Below are 21,113 nucleotides of genomic sequence, written 5' to 3' on the forward strand. Positions count from 1 at the left end.
GAACGGAACTTCATTTTTTTTCCGAAAGAGGCGCCACAATCATCCATGAGCAACTCTTGTGTATACGAAATACATACATGCCATGTGCTTTAAATGAAATAGGTTAGACAGTATAAAAAATATTTTTAATATACCATGTCATTTTTCATTCGAAATAAGCAAACCATCGGAGGTAATAAGAGGAAGGTATGTTTCATATTTACATTTATTTTCAGTAGCTTCGGGTTTCTGTTTATATTTCTGTTTGTTTATTAACAATATATTTACATTGACTTTTTAGTTTAATGGTCGTGTTGCAAAGGCGAAAGGAAAGAAAAATATAAAGAAATTTGTACCTAATGATAATGAAAGCATTGCTAGTACAGATGAAGAACTTGCGGAGGAGAACCAGGGGTATGCACGTTTTAATAAATGTAAAGAATTTATATTATAATATTGTTTATATAATATGCTGTTGATAAAATTGCTGTTTACAGGCGTAGATCTGAGCCCTATGAAAGTGAGGAGGAAGAACAAGAAACTGCACAGGAGAAGCGTATAAGAATTGCAAAAAAGTATTTAGAACAAATTGAAGAAGAAGGTAATCTTTTAAAGCGATATTTTAACATTATACTTTATGAAATTCTAACTTCTTCCTCGTGAAATATAGAACGAGATAGAGCAGAATTTGAACAGGGAGCAGTAACAAAAAGGTTACATGAAGAATACTTAGAAGAGAGAGGTCGGTTAAGGAAAACTGTAGCATCAAATTATGTTAGTCACAACGAGCCAATTGCTTTGAAGTGCAAGGACCACAAAAATTCTATTACCTGTATATGCCTTTCCAGCAATGGGAAATTCTTATACTCTGGTTCGAAGGATGGCAGTTTAGTCAAATGTATGTCACCTATAATTGAATTATTACCATATTTTGTTTTTGAATATTATTTTATTTTACTTCCTATCGCACATTAGGGTCGTTGAAAGAAAGGACTAAATTAAAATCCATCAGAGGGAGGAGAAAGAATCAAAAAGAAGGAATGAAACATATACAGTGCATGACTATTAGTACAGATAGCAAATTTTTGGTGAGACTACAAACAAATATTTTAATGTAATATACTTCGGTGTATGAGTCTACAAATATGTGCATGATTCTTTTATTTAAAGGTAGTTGGAGATAGTGGTTGCAAGGATATTAAGGTGCTTTGTGCAGACACCATGAACCATATAAAGAATTTACAGGGTCACAGAGGTAGCGTGACTGGACTGGTCTTTCGCAAAAATACGCATACGTTATATTCTGCTTCCGAGGACAGAAGCGTGAAAATATGGAATTTGGATGACATGGCATACGTCGAATCATTGTAAATATTTTTGTATAAAAATTCACAGAGTTTACCATAACTTCATTTTGAGATACTATTGTACCTGCTTAATAGATTCGGACATCAAAGCGCTATTATGTCGATCGACGCGCTGGCACGGGAACGGGCCATCACGGGTGGCGGTTTTGATCAGACAATTCGAATTTGGAAACTCGTCGAAGATTCGCAGCTTATATTTCATGGACCCGGTGGTAGCATAGACAGCGTGAAACTTCTAAACGAAGAAATTTTCCTCAGTTGCGGAAACGATGGACAGTTGTGTGTCTGGGGTTCTCAGAAGAAGAAACCCTTGTGTTCCGTGTCGAACGCGCATGGAACGGATGAACTGAATGATCAGCCAATGTGGATTTCGAGTATAGCTACATTACTTAATACAGATTTGGTCGCATCAGGTGCGCGCAAATATTTTCTACGAATATTATTTATCGAGCAATACTAAATATTTGATACTTGTTAATATCGCAGGCTCGCGAAATGGCTGTATAAAACTATGGCAATGCGGTGACTCTTTCAAGTCGTTGGAGCCGCTGTTCGAAATTCAGTTAACAGGCTTCATAAATGCGCTATACTTCACCCCGGATGGAACTGAACTGATCGCTGGCGTTGGTCAAGAACACAGGCTTGGAAGATGGTGGCGCATACCGGAAGCGAAAAATAGCATTGTTATAATACCACTGGTTCAGACAAAAAATAAATAAATCAAAAACAAAAATCCAATTGTATAGAAATATATCTAAACGTCGAAGCAGTTTTACGTCTATAAAACAGATCATTATTTACTTTTTTACTTGTTGTAGTTTATTTCTTCCATGATCGTCGTCGTCGTCGTTGTCTTCGAAATCGTCGAGCTCGTTATCTATTTACGGGGGGTGCTAATGAAATAAAACAAATATTGGTCCACAGTACAAGTATTTATTTATTCTGTACAAAAGTTGAGTTATAAAATATTATATCCCCATTTTAGGTCTTGTTCTTAGTCTTGTATACCATGCCGTCTTGAATTCGTTCGTATAATAACAATTATCGCCGCAGAGGACATTTGCGCTTACCAGAAAGAAGCGGCTCGGCCATTGATTGATTCCCGTGCCACCGGCGGGCAAACCGGAGGCACATAATAATCGATCGATCGACATATTGTTCTCCCTTATTACTGCGTAAACGCGCGTGTCCTCGTGCGAACCTCGGGCTCACCGTGTACATATAAATCAAATCGACTTTTAATTCGCGTTGTTAGTCGCGTCAACAAACGGTACAGCGAGTGTACGCTACTTCGTGTGCATTCTTGCAATAAGTTTTCAAACGAGTGCGACAGTACGTAGGCCATTCTAAATAGGCGTTTCTCTCATCGTTTCATGTGCTCCATTTTTAATTACCATCTCATTTTATTTCCATATTGTTTCTTTTTTTTTTCTCTCTCTCTCTCTCTTATGCTTAGATCTTAGGACGCGAGTGTGTGCCATTCCGCAGATAAATCGATCAACATTGCCTTTTATTTTTGCCTGATCAGTGTCATCCCCGTTTAGTTTTACTTTCACTAAGAACTCTGTATACCTTATACTTTGATACGTCCCGTCTAAATAATGCTTCCCTTCTCTTTCGTCTCGTTTCTAATTAGTCGAACTTTTCGCGGTCGCGTTTGATTCGCACGCTTTCAAATCGGGCATCGCTTTCGTTCATGCTACACCACTTCACGTTCCCTCTTTCCTTTGTTTTCTTTTTTTTCCACGCCGCGAGTCTATCCAATTCTCTCACAAATCAATCGGAATGTATCAATTAAATCGTTTCCCAAGCATCCGACACGATAAACAAAATATCTTTCTTTTTGTTGTCACGATTAGAGGTTGCCGGTAGAAAAGCGAATCCACGAGTGCTTTTGCGAAGGAAAGCGATGGCACGGAAATGGCACCGAATTGACGCTAATTGTCGGAACTTATCGCTAAAACCGTTCAAAATATATTCGCTTATCGTTGCATTTTTTTTTCCCCTCAAATCAGAGGACGCCGCGGGGCGTCCTTTACTCGCAGCTGCTGAAGCACAATATACGCGTGTGTAAGACAAAACTTATTATGATACAGCACGTTTTACAAATATTTCTCTTAACAACCGTGTTTGATCGAGCTTACCTCCCTTAAGCTCGCGAACGAAAATAAACGCCGCCTACGCTCGAAAATTTTCTTATCAACCTCGTTTCAACGTGGTACAGAGGAACTGAGTTTTCATCATTATAATAGAGTCGTTTCAGAAAGAGACACGGTTTCGGAAGTTCTCCACGACATTGATTGTTTCCGGGTATGTTCCGCAACAGATTACAGTTCTAAACGTATCGTGAGAAAATACAGAATTTTTCCTGACAAAAATTCGTTCGAGGGGGATCAACGTGTATATAGAATAAATATATTATTATATGTATGTATAGAGAAAGAAACGAAAAAAAAAAATGTGAAAACTGTTCTCCAGAGAATGGCGCTATCCTTTTCTTCTGTTCAAGTTCTGTCTTACGTGATAACAAAAAAATGCTCTGCGCTGAGAAATCATTGTGTGTGTCGAAGGATCGCGAAAAAACTATTGCCAGTCGCGAGTCGTTTTCTGCGAGTCGAGAGATTCGTTGTCTGTGAAGCATACACGGCTAAAGACCTTAGGCGAATGAAAATCGAGGCTTAATCAATTGGATCGAATCGACTGAAACAAGTGGCATGGCCGCGTGCCCAAACGTTGGGGGTGGTGGCGCGTCTCGAAACATAATCAATCTTCCGTCACGGCATTCGCGAATCGTGAGATTTCGTACACTACACGCCGCCGCAATTTTTCCTATTATGTATACGCTATGTACATTCGATCCCATAAAGCACACGATATCCCATAGACTCGACATTCTTACAGTTTTACCATTCCGTATCCGCTTCTCGATATTAAATTACTTAATTAAACGATTATTATATCCAATGCGTCCAGAATAGAAATAGCATCCTTGATATGTCCTGTTGGAAGTGTAAAATAATCAGAATCAATCGACAGTCCAATCAATAATCGATCATCGATATCTGCGATCACGTGTGTGTGTGTGTTTTCGTGAAATTAAAATGCGCCAATCGGGAAGGATCAATCTTCGAATCTTCTTAATTCTACCAGTCGTTGCTCGAGGCTTTCAAGCAACGAGAGCCGCGCATACGTAATTTCTCTTCGTTAATTCTTCCGTGATTCGATGGTATCACACGTTCGAGCACCTCTCGGTGTAAAATGTTCGAAAGAGGGTGTATGACGCGTAAGAAACACGGCGACGTACTTCGCCGACGATACTTAGTCACCGTTATTCTTTCCGAATATCCGGAAGAACGCGCGACTTCTTCTCGAACGATTGACCTAATCATTTGAGGATTCTCGATAAAAAAAAAGACAGAAAAAAACGGTGGATATTATGTGCTTTGCAAGATGTACTGCTCGTGAATGTAGCGCGTACGTTCGTCTATGGGAGACGACGTTTCGGTTTCGATGGAACGAATTGGAGCGATTTTCTATGATCAGTACCGAAAGACTCGCGAAATTCGAATATATGCGATCGAACCGGACATCCGCTTTCGCCGCGCGAACTCTCACATTTTCGTCTTTCCCACCGCGCTATAACTTTCCGTTTCTCTTTTCGCATTCGTTCCGCAAAGGTAGGACAACGAACAAATTTACACGACTATTCAATAATTTGTCAATCTTCCGAGGGCATCGATGATGACGATGACGACAATAATAATAATAATAATATTAATAATATTAATGATATTAATAATAATAATAATAATAATTAATGATAATAATAATAATTGAAAATGGCAGTTTTCGTTCTCGTTTCGTTCGAAGTGTCGCGCGACGCGAGAGGAGCTCGCACGAAGAGGAACCTTTGTTTGTTTTCTGTGCGTTCGAGAAACCGGATATCGTGATCGCCGTGGCGAAACGGTATCGCTTGAAACCAATCCAGAGACACGTAACAAATTCATTCGAATTCTTCCTAACGTCGAGACCCATGAATTATCAAAAAAAAAAGAAAAAAAAAGAAAGAGAAAGAAAAAGGAAAGAAAAACTAACCGAGAAAACGAAAGAACGTGACCGAATAACGATCCGAGTTCCTCTCGCGGCCCGCTCGTTTTACAATCCTCTAAATAAATTGTAGTTTAAGAGTCACGTTCGAAGATGCACATCTAACATCGATAACATCTATCCGGTGAAATCGGCGCAACAAAGCGTGAACGGTCAGAAGAACGTGTATCCGCGATGCGGTTTTCGAAATCATCGTCGCGTGTTTTACCATTTGTACAAAAAAATATACGTTCATTATCTTTTTTTCTTCTTTCTTTTTTTTTCTTTATTATTCAGGCGGATCCGAATGGTCCACGGTGCGCGTCTTTGATAATGTTTCACGTCTCGTGATTTCAGGCAGGCAGGCAGAAATCATTTCGAAACTGGGCCCTCCTCCGCCCCTCCCTCCTTTTTCTCTCTTTCTCGCCGCTACGAAATTTTTTATTCCAGGAACACATTAATGCCTGTCAAGAGTTGGAACGGAAAGAGCGTGACACGCGATTTCCTCAAATCTACCCGGCTATTCAGCACCGTGAATCGTTCGGGCCCGCGCGGCCCACGCGACATGCCGTGGCCGTGTGTCGCCGATGACGGCGTTCAAACGCAAAAAAGGAAACCTGGTTTTCTCATCGAATCCGCGGACTGGTGCTCGATACCCTGGTCTGAACCGCGTGGAACGTGGATCGCACGCATCTCGTCCACCGAGAGCATTTCCATTTTGTACTAAACAATTCGAGACGACTCGCGCAAGGTACTTTCAAAACGAAACGGCGTCGTCGACGTCGTGTCGACGTACTTCTCTGTACGTGTGTAGCAAACGTGTCTGTATATGTGTGGCTGTGTGTAATTCCGCGTGTGTAACAAAGGGGGGACGCCCGGTCTCCCTGTCCGGCATTATCTTCCTCTCTCTCTCTCTCTCTCCCTCTCTCTCTTTCTCTCTTTCTTTTTTTTTGGCTTTTTACATCGTAGTTTTTCTTTTACTCTCCGGCATATTACTTCGTCTTCTCCGTTCTCTTTCTTTTGTTTACTTTCGTTTTCCATCGATATATGTGACCCCGTATATATCGACATAGATAATACAATATACCTATTATAAATCCGGCGACGCGACGCCGACATAATTCCGCGGTCAGAGGCGTCGTCGACCCTTTCCCCTACTGTTTTCTCCTTTAATCAGAGATCGGCGCACGCGTTCGCGTTATCTCTCGCGTGGCCGTCGAAATTTCCCTTTCACGTAAATTTTCTGTGTCTCTTATGTATGTGTGTGTGTGTGTGTGTGTGTGTGTGTGTGTGTATGCTTGTCGAAGATGTGCTGTGGTGTGTGATCATGCAAATGGATGCCTTCTCTCCTCTCTCGCTCGTATTTTTGTCCCGAGACGTCGCGATATCGCGGCGTCTTCCTTCGCGCGCACGATTCCGCTTTACTCTCTCCCTCTCTCTCTCTCTTTCTCTTTCTCTCTCGCTTCGTGTCGCGAATGCTGATGCCAATGACTGGAGTTCATTTGCGCGCGTGTGTGCATGTACGTATGTACGTGTGTGTATATCCATGTTATCCGTGTATGCGTGGTCTTCCATGTACTTCATGAAGATCGATTCTTTTATTTTATCATTTTTTTGTTGTTCGTTGAACGTTTACTCAGTGTTACGGTTAGCTGCAATTTTTTTGTCGATTATGTGTCTTTTTTTTCCGGTTTTTTTGTCTGCTTGGACTGTTTAAATACTATTTCGCTACAAGTGGACTACCATTATGAAACTCTACGCTACTTTGTATTGTATTGTAATGCTTTGTAATGAACGACTGTACTGTACTGAACGTGCATACTTGGTGAGCACACGCAATCTATAAAGAGTGATCCCGTTTTCACGTGCGCCACACGTGGGGCCGCGTCATCCGTTTCCCGTCCCTTTTCTCTCTCTCTCTTTCTGGCATCTCTTTTCGTTCAAACGTTATCCCTCGCCGCTAATTGTTTCTCCAGGATTTGCCGGACCTTCAAACACGGTGCAACCAAATACGCATGTGCGACGCTGCCGAGGAAAACCTGTGATCGAACCGTCGAAAAATAAAACGTACGTTGATCGGATTGTAATCGCGTGGATTTTTCACGAGGGTAGCAAAACGCGCGCCGATAGAAAATGGCGATAACGTGACGGGCGGTATGGCAAACGCGGCGCCCCCGTGTGCTCTCCGTGACCGGGACCGTATTTGTGTCATGTAATGTACCTGTTACAAAATTAATATATGCAACTGTGAGAGAATTCATGACCTGGCTAAAAAGTGTGGTTCTGTATTCAAACGTTCTCGTTTAATTAGTACTTGTGTTCTCGGTTATGAGTAATAATCATACTTTAATAATAACCACTTCGTGTTCTTCCATCTTGTTAAAAATCTTAGACATCAACGTACATTCACTTTTATAATAAATCGTTATTAGAAACCTATCCTCGTTACTTGCTATGCATTTAATATAAATTTCATCGTGTTATCGTTATTGATCGTAATCTGGTATTTTTTTTTTCTTCTTTATATTTACAACGACGTACCTACGAAATCATCTCGATCCCCTTTTTACGCTCGATAATCCGCGGCCTGCGTCTCATTACGCGGTGGATATAATTGAACCTCTTTTCCTCTTACTCTTTTCTTTCTTTACTTTCACTCTTTCTCTCTCTCTCTCTCTCTCTCTCTCTCTTTCGCTCTCTCTCTCTCGCTCGTTCGCTCTCTCTCTCTTTTTCTCTCCCTCCCCCTAATCGCTTCCTTTGTCTGTACTCGTTCACTTTTTACTTCTCGTTTACACCCCCTCCCCTATTTGAAAAAAACCACTGTCTTGAGAAGAGAGGAACAAGTCCTTCGCGTACGCAACGAGAGTACGTGCTGTATCTTCCTCGAAGACCTCTAATCTCCTTTCGACATTGTTCCTGAACACGCACACGAGAGGATAACACAATGAAATAGCGAAAACGAACGATAGAAATCGCAGTCGAGGGGGGAAACACGGGGATGTCTTTGGAATGAAACGTGAAACCTGTTCCTCGTTCTGTTCTTCGCGGATCTGCTCGGAAACGTGCTGCTTTGCGACGTGTCTCTCTGCCTCTCTCCCTCTCTCTCTCCCTCTTTCTCTCTCTCTCTCTCGCCTCTCTTCTGTGTATGTGTATGGCCTGTATGTGTACGATACTTACACGATTAATGGTGTGAAGGCTAATCTTAACGCGCGACCTAATTAACTGTTCCATTAGACGTTAAAATTATTCCTGTCGACATGTCGGTGCCTTTAACTCTCTAATATATCGAATATCTACACATTACTTTCTACTAACGATTTAAATACTTCAGACGACGCTTGTACCTGGCTTGCTGGATAAAAAAATATCTTTTCCGAGGAGCAGCGTTTCACGTGTGTATCTTTGTTTCGTGTCTGTGTATGTATGTATGTATGTATGTATGTACGTACGCATGTGTGTTGTGTGAGCTCATGTCATTTACGTGTAAGGTGTTATGTGTAAAGTGTACGCGTGTGGGGTTGGAGTGACGAGGGGGGGGGGGGGGGGCGTGAGGGAGATGGCAGGGTTCGTTGCGGTGGATGCTGGTTGTATTGCGGGTGCTTTGGAACGGGTTCGTAACGAAACAGAAGAAGGAAAGAAAAATAAAAATGAATTGCAGTGAGTGACCTTGTCTATTTTCTATCGATAGTTCGAGTCTATATTATTGTTATTACTATTATTCACCTATCGTCCGTAAAAATGTGTACCATTCACAATGGATCTATGTAACGTTGCTGCATTGCTATTGCATTTATGTAATTCTTTTCTTTCTTGTCTTCTTTTTTCTTTTCTCTTTTTACGGGCATCGTTCCGCTGGTTCTGATTAAATTCGCTATCGAGCCGATCGATGGATCCGGTTGGCCGCGCCGAGGGGAGGAGTCGCAGTCCTCCGTTGCATCCACGATTCCGATATTTCTGTGTCTCTGAATGCGTGTACGTGTACGTCTGTATGTGTGTGTGTGGGCATCGCGCCGCAATCAATGTACAAACGCATTGGGGGCCCGGTGGTTGCACCCCGGGTGCACCGCGCGCGCGGACAAAATGAAATCGCGACAAGCTCTGAGGGACCCGCAAAACGAAGTTGTACGTAAGAGAAACATTTTGTACATCGCGTGTGAAATGCTCCTACATTTGGTGGGGGACAACGACGACGACGAACGTGTTCGTTTATACGTATCCTATGAAAAACGGTATCGTGAAACGGCGGCTACTTAGGGGCGAAACTGATCTACGGGGCCGAGTGCGTTACGCGAACGCGGTTATTACACTGTGCACAGGTGATTGTCTTTGGGTTTTCGATTTGCGGGTTGGTCAGCGATCGTGTGTGTGTGTGTGTATCGGTTCTACGACTAGAGAAACTAAAAAGGAAAAAAAAAGAGAAAAAAACGGGGTACGTGCCTTTTTCGTGAAACGCGACGCGAAAGTCAACGGAACGCGAAAGGAATGTGACGACACGTGACGTATAGAACGTATATTAGAAACGGAAACGCTGAACGGAATTCGTCGAATCGTGGACACGGGAGACCGACCGCCGGTCCTCCTACCCCTCGTCGATCGCTCGTACGATTACGGATTGCTATTGCGATTATAACACATGGGTCGTAAAAGTACAAACTGTAAACAGACAGGCGAACGGACAGACAGACAAACAGACGTGGATCGGAGGCATGTAATACTTAGGCTTACAATACTGTATTGGATAACATTATACACGCATTCAATTTCCGACGTTCAATTTCCCTCAACATTCCCGGCTGATCGTTGTGTCGTTGACGACCCTCTCCTACTTGGTTGTCGCGTTAGTAATCAAGGACCATGACGAGCCATCGATGAACGATGAAAACGAGTCGGTCAATCGAGCAGCCTTCAGGATACATTTCATTTTTTATTAGCTACGATTCGGAATTGGGGTCGCTGTTACTCTCTCTCTCTCTCTCTCTCTCGCTCTCTTTCTTTCTTTCTCGCTCTATTTCTCTCTGTTTCGCATTTTCACACACTCTATTCCTCTCTCGCGCACTGCGTCTCGTACGATACATCTATACCTTTCTCCGCATACTCGTATTTACAATAACTCGTTACTCTTCTAGTCGCCATTCGATTCATTTTCTTTTTTTCCCTCGGCCGACACGAGACACAGCTTCTGGCCGCCGTTCTTCACGCTTCCCTCTCCTTATCCTCGGACGATCCCCAAAAATGGTTCTCCTCGCGTCAATTAAGCTCCGTTCACAACCGGTCTTCGGGAGCGACTCTCGCTGATGCAGCATCGAACAGAATTCCGCCGATCGTCGTCGAGGCTTACTAATCGTGAATCAAATCAGGCTCTCTCGCAAAGCAACGGATAGGCCGACGCCGTTTAACGCGGGAAACTTTCGAAGTTTCGAATTGAAGCGGCGCGCACGGCCGGAGGCCGTCGCCGGCCGCGCATGCGCGCACGCGACGCTGTTGTGCTGCGACTCGCGATTCGAGGTACGTGCTCGACGGTCGTCGCGCGGCGTCGTGGCCCATGGCAGTATGTACGGTACTGTGTTTTCGGCAGAGATACAGAGACAAGTTGATTGATTGCGTGTTCGCGCGATCGTCGAGCACAACGATGCCCGGTACAACAACGATCGTCGGTGCGCGTTTAACAGAGGATGGATCGAACGATGTATGGCGCGTTTGAATCGTGCAACGGAGTTTCAACGCGTGCGCAGAGGTCGCTGTCGTCGGTGCGCGCGCGGTACAGTTCCGAGTGGCAGCGCGGGCGACGGTCGTGTGTGACCGTTTTCTGTATTTAGTTAGATCGGACAATAATCCTGCACGATCGTCGACAAAGAAACGCGAGCTGCGCGCGCGCGCGCGTGTTTGTGTGTGTGGAAACGAATGTATATTCGGCGAACAATAAATAGGGTGCGAAAGAATAATGGCGGTACAATGGAACGAACGGTCACAACGGCCGGACCGGTCGAAGCTTGCAAAACGGATCGCGGCTGCGACGTGTCTCGGTTACGCGGGTTCGACACCACGCTTCGAGCGTTCCACAGATCGAGGAAATCTAAAAAAAGGAAGAGAACAACGAACGGCGGTTGTGATCCGATGATGACAGGTGAGAGCTGATCGTGTTCTAACCTTCGCCCTGCTCGCGTCGTGTCGCCTATAAACCCCCGCCGAATACGCAATTTATTCGCTAGTGAAATTTGATATTTTTACTAGTAAATATAGAATATCGAGTGTGATTATTCGTAGCGTAATGATAGCGGAGAATAAATATAATACAGATCTATAAGATAGTGTTTCGGTATGGTACAACTATGATACAAAAATTTCTCTTCAATTATCTCGCTCCGCGGTCAGTCTCTCTCTCTTTCACGCATGCGCACTCGCTCGCTCGCTCGCTCGCTTCGCTTCATAGTAATTCGACGACGCCCGACATCCGAAGCGAGGAATTCTTCTCGTCGCAGCAAAGACGAAATATGCCGCTTCGTTTCTCATTCTATCGTGTACGTACTCACACACACACACATACATGGACACATGAACATGCACACATACACGCACACACGATCCCGCCGGAACATAACAAAGGTTCGTCGCAGGTTTTACTGTTTTATGACACTGACGATACCGCGGCGCCGATCCTCGTTCGATCCGCGCCAAACAGAACACGCACGCACATACATACGCGCGCGCGCGCACGCGCACGCACACTGTTCCCCACGCACACCGTATATCGCACTCTTTCCTCGCGTGTGTCATATATAAGATTTTTACCTAGTATACGGCACTCTCTTAAATCCCCCTTGGCCCGGCGATTCGTGGGCCAAGGGCCACTTGTACATATTCATTAGGAATTTATTTACACGCGTGCTAATTATCCTGGTCGCGTTCCTCGTTCAAGCACGCGCGCGAACGGTCCTTCGTTTCGTCGACTCGGATCGCCCGGCCGGTCTTCTCCCGGTCGGACACCCGACCCGACTCTCCGTCCGAACTAATTCCTGGATTAGTTCTCGATTCAATGCCCAGCGCGCATCGCGAGACTGCGGTATCTGTGTATGGACGTGTTCGATCGGGAAGAAAGAGACTGGCGAGAAATCTCGGTCTGTGTAAATCGGCTCGTAAAACGGTCGCTTTTGGTTCGTCGTTCGTCGGATAATTATATTCCTCCGAGTCCGTTCACGTGAAACGAACGGCTGCACGTATGTAATGGTTACTGTGTTAACGATCTCGGATCGCCGTTTCCGTAAAACGACCCCGAGAGTTGGCCGGCAACGAAGGACCGTTCGCTCGTCCGTCGACCTCCTGGCGGTCGTATCGCTCGACCGCGGGGATCGCGCGGCGAAGCTCGAACAGCTTCCCCGCTGCCCCGGCAGGTGTCTCCAGCGCCTTCGTGCCCCCACCCCCCGCTAGAGAATAATTAGCACGCTGTTCACACGACTTCGTCTCACGTTTTCCTCGTATTTCGAATAAATATCTAGAATTAGCGTAATGATAAGAAGGACAACCAATACGACTACCATTTATAGTAGTGATAATAGTGGGCATACTATAATAGTGTCTAGTAGTAGCGTTTTCTCTCTCTCCGCCTCGTCTCGTCTTTCTCTTTCGTCTTTGTAATCTTACTATCTACCGTCCTCGTTTTCATACTCTTCCTCCTCTTCCTTTACGTTTACTCTCCCGATAGTTTATATACGTTTTTGTTTTTCAATATTATGGCGTTGCTGCTCCATGTGAGTCGTGCTGCGTGTCTCTTCTCCCGACGATGTTTTTTTTTTTATAATACGCTCATCGATCTTCGTCGATCTACGCTTCCAAAACCCTTACGGATGTACGTATACAAATCCGTATACGTATACGTATACATATATACACACATACATACGCGTACGCATACACACGCGGCTATCCGTATACATATACGCGTGGTTAGGTGGCATATCCGTACAGACACGAGATGTGTATACGTACGAATTTATGTATATGTATAATATATTTCGTCTCCTTGTTTTCTTTTTTTTTAGTCTGGTTGGTTTCTGTTTTTTAGGTTTTATCGTCTTCCTGCGTCTTCTTCTCACGATTAAGCTTTCCCGTTCTATCTCTCTCGAGGCAGTCCGACCATAAATCGTGCGCGTTTTACTTTTTCACGATCGAGGGGCGGCCGCGCGCGGGGCTATACGCGCGTGCCTCAAGAAATTAATTAAACGTAGGATAATCACAGAAAAAGGGGTTTCGACGTATGGGGTATACGTTCTCGTCGGCGGCGCCGTCGCTTCACCGGAACAACTGCGGCAGAAGCACGCTGATCGCCAGGCTTCCAGTAACCACCACCAACAGTTGGCTGAACCGATCTTGAACTCGGCTGGAACTCGCCCCGTTGTAGGTCAACTCTTCGTTCTTCACCACTTCGTTCGGGTGGTCCGAATACTCTTCTGTTGGCACAAGAAAAATGAAATCATCGTTAGCTTCCGCAGCGTGTCGAAAATATTATTTGGGAGAAATTGTTTTACAGATTTATATTTAAGATTTGCCGATGAGATATTTACGGAGCTGGGAAAAAGTAGATTTTTGACAGCAAATAGACTACAAATATTATGATCTTCTCGCGTAATACAGAATTCAGCGGATATAATATTGTTTTTTAAATAGTAGTTATATATCGAAATTGCATTTCAAATATATTTTTTATCTTAATAAATAATAAATTAATAATAATTAATTATATAATAATAATAATAATAATAATAAAAAATTAATTAATAATAAATAAATAATAATATTTATATTTTATCCATACGTAACTATTATTTAAAAAAGAGTACGTCAAATTCTGTATTACATTAGAGGAAAGATAAAAATATTTTAATTTTTCCCCAGCGCCGAGTTCCCGAGGGAAACAAAAGATATAATGTAACGTTCGTCATCCGATGCTCCTCGACAATTTGTCCCGATTTAAGGTACTCCAACTCGATCGGCTCTTAGCTCGGAATCAAGATGTAGTTCGGAGCAGCCAGCTCTCCTAGGAATGCTGTGATACAGTTACGGCATCTGCTTCGGGCTTAAATGAAGCCTTAGTTAGACCTAGGATTCCTGGGAGTATCTGCCTCTTAAGGTCGGTTAAAATCCGGTTAATGCCAAGCCTGGTCTACCTATATTAAAGGCTAACTGCGTTCGGGCTAATTACAAGCAATATGTCTTTATGCCCCCCTAGAGAAATGAGATTAACTGGTCGCGGGACAGAAGACTTCCAGGAATCCTGGACACCCTGGACATCCGCTGGCGGACGTTCTACGACCGGTGAGCGACATTCGCAAATTACCTCTTTTTCGCTTTTTCCCTTTTTTTCTCCGGCGACTTCTATTAGCGCGTTAATACGACGGTGGACGTTGTAAATTTCAATCGGCGCGTTGTAATTTCGCGCGGGCAACACCGCGATCGGAAAAGATCGATGAATAAAGCGGGAAGCTCCGACTCGAGTAATTTCAATTGGACAGCTTGTGAATACAAATTCTCGGCCGTGGCCCGCGACCGAAACGGCGCGGCGGCTCTCGTTAATGAGTGGCGCGGCTTATCGGTGCAAATGCAAATGCAGCCGTCCGCGTGCGCGCGTTTCCGAAGTCGAATTATCATAGGTGTCGACGTAAAAAGAGGTGAGGCGGGGTGCGAGCACCGAGTCGCGGTCGACAGATGGTTGTCGGGCGGTCGTCGAATTCAATTCCCGGTTTCCATTCCGACTGTTCTCCATCTGGCACGCGCGCGTCCGCGCCGAGTTGCGCGCTGCCGGCTTTTCGATCTATTCGGCGTCGCCTTTTTTCCTGTACACGCGGGCGCTCGCGCGTCCTAAACGTCGATAGACGGTAATCGACGCGGAACGGTTTCGATCCGTTTTCGTTACGGTAATCGAAGAAAATTAAGATACTCTCCGGCGGGATGCGAACGGTCCATAAATTATTCTTTATGCGGGCAAAAATTTATTTCTAGGCGTTGCGACGCGCCGACACGGCTGGGAACATTCGGCGACCGTTGAGGTTTCACGTGCGCCGCCGGCCGAGGCGCGCTTTAATAATCACTCTTTCCGATGCAATTTCACTGGAGGCGCATCGGGGCCCGGGCCCCGGTAACAAGTAGAACAAGGTACGGCCGGACGATAAAATTTTAAACCTCATTAAAATTTATTCGCTCGTTATTTACTTTATCCGACTTAATGCGACCGACCGATAAGCCGGCTGAATTACGTAAAATGATTGTTTGGCACGCAATGGACCGTCACGTTCAACTACGTAACGGTAATTTAATGAGTGGAAACACCAGCGAAACCGGCGACGGTCTCTCCCTCCCCCCGGCTCCCACCCACAGATCGCCTAAACGGTCGCGAGCGAGGAGGGCGACGCTGCTGCGCGCACTGCTATCGAAACAAAGAGAAAAATAATGACTGAAAGAAAGTCCGAGGAAGCGCCGCGGCGAGAGGGATCTCGTGACTATGCGCGCCGTCTCGAAAAGGAGAAATATCAATTACGCGGCGCTAATAACGAACCCCGACGCAACCCGGCAATTCCTGCCTCCGAAAGAAAGATTTACATAAGATAACGAGCAGTAAAGTCGTCGGGGACGAGTGGTTTATCTTAATTTTATGCAACAGTAATTTCGATACAAAGTAATAATTACCGGCCCGGCAAAAGGGAACCAACGATTAAAGACACCTCCACCGTGCGCGGTGCAATTGCAAAACGCGCGGTGCTCGGCCGCTTCGACGGCGAACAGGGGCGAACTCCGTTCCCGGGACGCGCCGCGCGCGCCCCCGAAGTCCTCCGCATCGCCGACTCGAGTTTCCGTCATTACCGGGGCTTCCGTTCGCGATAATTAAATCCGCCGGGCCGGTCGGGCCGATTCGGCCAGATTTCCAGGATACGCGGGGATCGACGATCGTCGACAGCGTCGCGAAAGCGTTTCGACGCGACGATCTTCCGGGCATCGACGAGTCGCTGACGAGCCGCTGACGACCGGTCTCGTCGGTCAACGAGATCGTCGTCGTCGCTGTAATTAATTCCGACGCGAAAGAAATCCGCCGGCCGTGATGGACGATTCCGGGGAACGGGCAGAAATTCGTTTCGCGGAAAAGATTCGCGTCCATCACCGATAAACGGTGGAAGAGAGGCCGGCGCGGCGCGGCGCGGAGAGGCGCCCTCGGGGCGGTTTCACGGACGGCGAGGCCGGCCGATTAGCGTTACGGGGGGCTGAATCACATATTTCCTATCTTCCGATCCTGGAAATCGGCCGCCAATCTCCGAGTGTGTCCGGCCCGAAAATCCACTAATTCATGCGGACGTACTCTCTCTCTCTCTCTCGCCCCTCCGTTCCGCAATTAATGTCGGTGTAGCCGGGATACCGGGAAAAATCGCTGGCCAAGATAATGGTCGCGAGGAGCATCGAGAAACTCGTTCCGCGGCAAAGGGAGCAGGTGGCGAGGAGCTGTGTATACGTACTGTTCTTCTTCTTCTGGCCGATCGAGGTCTTGGGCGGCAAGGAAGACGGCGGTCCATTGTGAATCGGAGGCTGATGCGGATGCACGGGGTAGATAGCCGGAGGGGGCGCGTGGGGCAGGGTCGGCGCTGCCGTGGCCGGTTGATGATGATCGTGATGATGATGAATGTTGCCCCCTGGGTAGAATCGATCTCCGCCCTTGAGGACGCTTGGTGGTGGCTGGGGTGCCATTCCGCCGGCTCCTCCACCCAAAACTCCGGTGCTGGTCGAGCTGCTGCTTGGCACGGTGCTGCTGGTCACGGGCACGGCTGCAACCACACGTCAAAAATTACATTTCTCTCTCTCTCTCTCTCGCTTTCTCTCGCTTTCTCACTCGTTTTAGCTGTCTTTCTGTTGCACAGCGGCAACTTCTCTCCAAATATCTTAGGCAAAATGCAATTTCCGAACTACAGTGATGTCTCTCTAATTGACGCACGGATTGTCCACAGAAATGGACAAATTGGAAAGAGGAGATACGATTAATTTGAGTCTTGCGCCTCGTTTTTATAATCACCGATTTTCAACGACTATAAAAACGAGGCGCAAAGCTCGAATAATCGTGTCTCCTTTTCCCGAAATGTCCATTTTTGTGGGCAATCTAAGCGTCAGTTAGGGAGACATTACTGTATCTAGCGCCAAAAAAATGCTATAGTGCATACTATACGTTGTACGAATTTCGTGCATAGTTATCGAGATATAGGCCGTCAACGTTGACGAATTCCGGTGATTTGTAACATGTAAATAGTCCGCGATTTTAACTATTAAGGTTCGCAAACTTTTAAGTTTACAATTATTGAAATTATAGAGATATATTCGCGGAGAATTTATTCAAATTTCGTTTCATTGGGGGCATATACTGTGTGGTAAAAGTCGTCGAATAAAGTGAAACATCGCCGAAAAAAAACCGGAACAAATATATGCTGGTTAATTTTGTGAAGCAACGTAAAATAGCCGCTACCTGCGAAATCTAAAGTTCGCCATTTTTCCGATTTCTAAGCTATTTAGTTATAACTTTAGATACAAGTTTGAAGTACACCAAATAGCGTTGATTACATAAATACAGCAAAATATCGGCAAATTATAGATATCCGCGAAAACTAGATCAAAACGATGCTTAATGTCGCCGGTGTTCGATTCTCTATTTTTGAAGCTCGCGAACAAAATGCTCTCCGTTTCGAACAAAAAAAAAAGAAAAAAATCGTGCGAATTTATTAATCGTGCGAACTTTTCGTGAGAAGGTGTGCGCGACTGAGCGTCGTCCGCGCGGACACTGTCCGACCCGCGAATATTTTGAGCGATCGCGTGCCGCCGGAGTTACGTGGCCCGTCCTGTTCGATTTCCAGCGAGGTTTATTAATGGCCGCGCGAAAGCGCATTCGTATTCGTTCGCCGGGGAATAAAGTATTAAATTAGAGGGGCAAGAAGGGCCCGGGATATACGGTCGTGCGGGCTTCATCGATCGCGGAGAGGCGACGAGGATCGGAACTTTCGTTTTGGGTCGTGGAAACGAGTCGCTCGGAATTTCGTTGATTCGATTATACTCGTTGTTACGAGCGGCAACGGCGCTTTTCGGTCGGATGATTTAGGATAACGTTTCCGGCGCAATTTCGGTCCCGGCAACGACCGAGTTTTGCGTGTGATTTTCGGCCGCGGCCCGACGCGGCCCTCGCGGACTGCGGCCGCGCCGCGTCGACGGCCGGCCCATAAACGGAGCCAACGGCGGAATCGCACATCGATTTCAATTATCGGCGAGCCAGAGGACCCGCGCGTTCGATATTTTAACGCGGCCGCGTCCGTATCGGAACAGACGCGGTTATGATTGCGGCCGTTAAATTTTATTTAATCGCGTCGGCGATCGTTCGGCGTTGCGCCGCGCGGATGTCGCCCGTGTACACAATAATAGGCGCGCGCGCGGCTAGCCGCCGTTATAGTTATCGCCGCGGACGTTGTAAAAGTTTCGTTCAAATTCGCGTAATCGTAACGTACCGGAGAGAGTAGAGACCAACGAGTTGTCGTTGTTTCTGCGTGAACTCGGAACAAGAATCTCCAGTCTTCGAAAAATGTACAGTAATGTCTCCCTAATTGTCGCCCAAATTGTGCACTGTAATAGACAATTTGGGAAGAGGGAACGCGATTATTCGAGCCTTGCGGCTCGTTCGTTATAATTACCGATCGTCAATAACCATAAAAACGAGCTGCAAGGCTCGAATAATCGTATCTCCTCTTCCTAAATTGTCCATCTTTGTGAACAATCTGAGCGTCAATTAGGGAGACATTACTGTACTTCGAAATTCATTTCTGACGCGGTTCAAAACTATTTTAGAACGGTGGAAAATGAAAACGATCGCTTGGACACCGGGGATCGGGTCTATTTAGACCCAGATTATTGATATCGTTCTTCAAACATCTAGTTTCTGACAAATTAATGTAAATTATTACACGTTGCATTAAAGTTGTTCGAAAGAAATAACGCGTATCGAAAGAGCATGTTAAGAAGTGTGTTGATAAAAACTGACGAATAAAATGAGCCGTTTATTTTGAAAGTGGCATAAGTCACTTTACCGTAATGAAAAGTGGTGATTTTTTAATGATTATACGAAATTATTTGTACCGAGAAAAATATCAGTATCCTGAGATAACAAATACAAGTAAATCTTCTCGAAAGTTAGCATCCATATTTTTAAACGTGTTAAAACGCAAACCCTTAAATATATCGACTTAAAAACAACGTGACTTATGCCACTTTCAAAATAAACGGCTCAAATGATAAATGACGTTAGCATCATTCACGGTTAAATTTCCGTCGAGAAGGTCCGCCGTTGAAGTGTCATGTCTTTTTCCCGTGAAACGGAGACATTGACGAAGAGAATGCAATCTGAAAGTGCAACAGGAAACCTCGAATATGCGTGCGCTGCGTACGTGGTCGAGAATGACTGGTACACCTCGCGCATATTATTTGAGCACTTATTATTTCAGCAACCAGCGACCTGGTATTACGCGAAATTAAGAGAAACTGTTTCCAACGGCGAATCCTAGAGTACAATTAAGCGACGAGTCGGTCGCGGGCGCGGCGGCCGGTTCGGCCGCGGAATGCGGCCGCCGCGTGGTAGAATGTGGACGAGAAATGAAAAAGATGACGCGAACACGCGAGATTTGGGGAATCGAAGAGTGGCAACCATTCAACGTCCGTCGGAATCCGCGCCGCTCGCGGAACAGAAAGAAAGCGAGAATTCCATGAGCGTGGCGCGGTTCGAGGAAGCGTCGATGCCTCGCCGAGTCGCCGGGGATATATTCGTGTCCCCGAAGACCCGGCACGGGAATTAGCTTCGATCGTGGAAATAAAATCGGAAATTAATTCCCGGTTTTCGCTGGCTAATTGCCACCGTAAACGTCGTCGGCCGCGGCCGCGGCCGCGGGCAACCGGGTAGCGGCGCAGCGTCGGAAATTTTCCGCGAGATTAACATTTCTCGCGGTTCGTGACCGACGATAGTAATCGTAGGCCACGGTGGTGTTCTCGCGCGCGCGCGGCTGCCACGCAACGCTCGGCGTTTGCAGAGGAGGATTTCGAGGCCGTGAGTCCCGTGGAATCCCCTGCGCGCTCGACGCCGAAGAGTTCAGAGTTCTCGGGCAGCGAAATACCTAGTCATTACGGCGCATGAATCGTCTCCGGCCGAGTGTCGAGGCCGGTGGTAGCGGGCTGAAACGAGGCGGAGGGCGGCTGGAACGAATTAGGGAGAGCGGAGAGACCGGACTAGAATGAAATAGTGGAATTTATTGTGCTCTGGGACACAGGCGTTGGCCCCCCGACCGCAACAAATGGTGCACAGTAAGAATTATAATTGATAGGGATTATTTGAGAGGGGGACCACGCTGTGTAAGCACCGCCAGAAGACACGCTGGAGGGGTGGGACGGGTCCAGCCTGGCACAAAAGTTGTTCCACTTTACAACTGATCGCGGGATAATGAATTTATGGCGCGGTACTCCTCTGATTCGTTTCTTCCTGCTGACCGGCGAGCCCGAGGATCGCGCGCGCGCGCGCGCGCGAGACTCCCGTCGACGCTTTCAATGCGACGCGCGTTCTTTAATTTCGCATCATGGCAATCCGGTATTTAGAACATCGAGCGACTCGTTGGTGTTCGCGTTTCATGG

General features: G+C 46.0%; 2 protein-coding genes and 1 long non-coding RNA gene across 3 annotated transcripts in view; 2 read left to right on the forward strand and 1 right to left on the reverse strand.

Moving 5' to 3' along the window:
• The first annotated feature begins 18 nt into the window (after positions 1-18).
• On the forward strand, positions 19-2,154 carry U3-55K (U3 small nuclear riboprotein factor 55K). Its single transcript, XM_033478349.2, has 8 exons — positions 19-186; positions 281-393; positions 477-580; positions 650-877; positions 955-1,067; positions 1,150-1,346; positions 1,422-1,759; positions 1,833-2,154. The coding sequence occupies exons 1-8, from the start codon at positions 136-138 to the stop codon at positions 2,063-2,065; spliced, it is 1,377 nt and encodes a 458-aa protein (XP_033334240.2). The 5' UTR covers positions 19-135; the 3' UTR covers positions 2,066-2,154.
• A 109-nt stretch (positions 2,155-2,263) lies between these two features.
• The window catches only part of Ephrin (ephrin), an 89,831-nt gene continuing 70,981 nt past the window's right edge, over positions 2,264-21,113 (reverse strand). Inside the window, exons 4-5 of the mRNA XM_033478352.2 lie at positions 16,928-17,233; positions 2,264-13,876 (exon numbers count right to left, since the gene is read on the reverse strand). Of these exons, the coding sequence (XP_033334243.1) occupies positions 13,719-13,876; positions 16,928-17,233 (464 nt within the window). The 3' untranslated portion in view covers positions 2,264-13,718. The remainder of the gene's footprint in view (positions 13,877-16,927; positions 17,234-21,113) is intronic.
• Positions 13,870-21,113, forward strand: part of LOC143259166 (uncharacterized) — a 70,113-nt gene continuing 62,869 nt past the window's right edge. The window contains exons 1-2 of the long non-coding RNA XR_013032986.1: positions 13,870-14,556; positions 14,656-14,741. This is a non-coding gene — a long non-coding RNA (uncharacterized LOC143259166). The remainder of the gene's footprint in view (positions 14,557-14,655; positions 14,742-21,113) is intronic.

The sequence above is a fragment of the Megalopta genalis genome, chromosome 3 (assembly GCF_051020955.1).
Source record: "Megalopta genalis isolate 19385.01 chromosome 3, iyMegGena1_principal, whole genome shotgun sequence".
In the NCBI taxonomy this organism is placed as follows: Eukaryota; Metazoa; Arthropoda; class Insecta; order Hymenoptera; family Halictidae; genus Megalopta; species Megalopta genalis.

Excerpts from the sequence above, each read along its gene's own strand:
- U3-55K (XM_033478349.2), top strand. The coding sequence starts at position 136 with ATGTCATTTTTCATTCGAAATAAGCAAACCATCGGAGGTAATAAGAGG. Across the intron at positions 1,347-1,421 it reads ATGGCATACGTCGAATCATT|ATTCGGACATCAAAGCGCTA; the intron begins GTAAATATTTTT and ends CCTGCTTAATAG. Across the intron at positions 1,760-1,832 it reads TACAGATTTGGTCGCATCAG|GCTCGCGAAATGGCTGTATA; the intron begins GTGCGCGCAAAT and ends TTAATATCGCAG.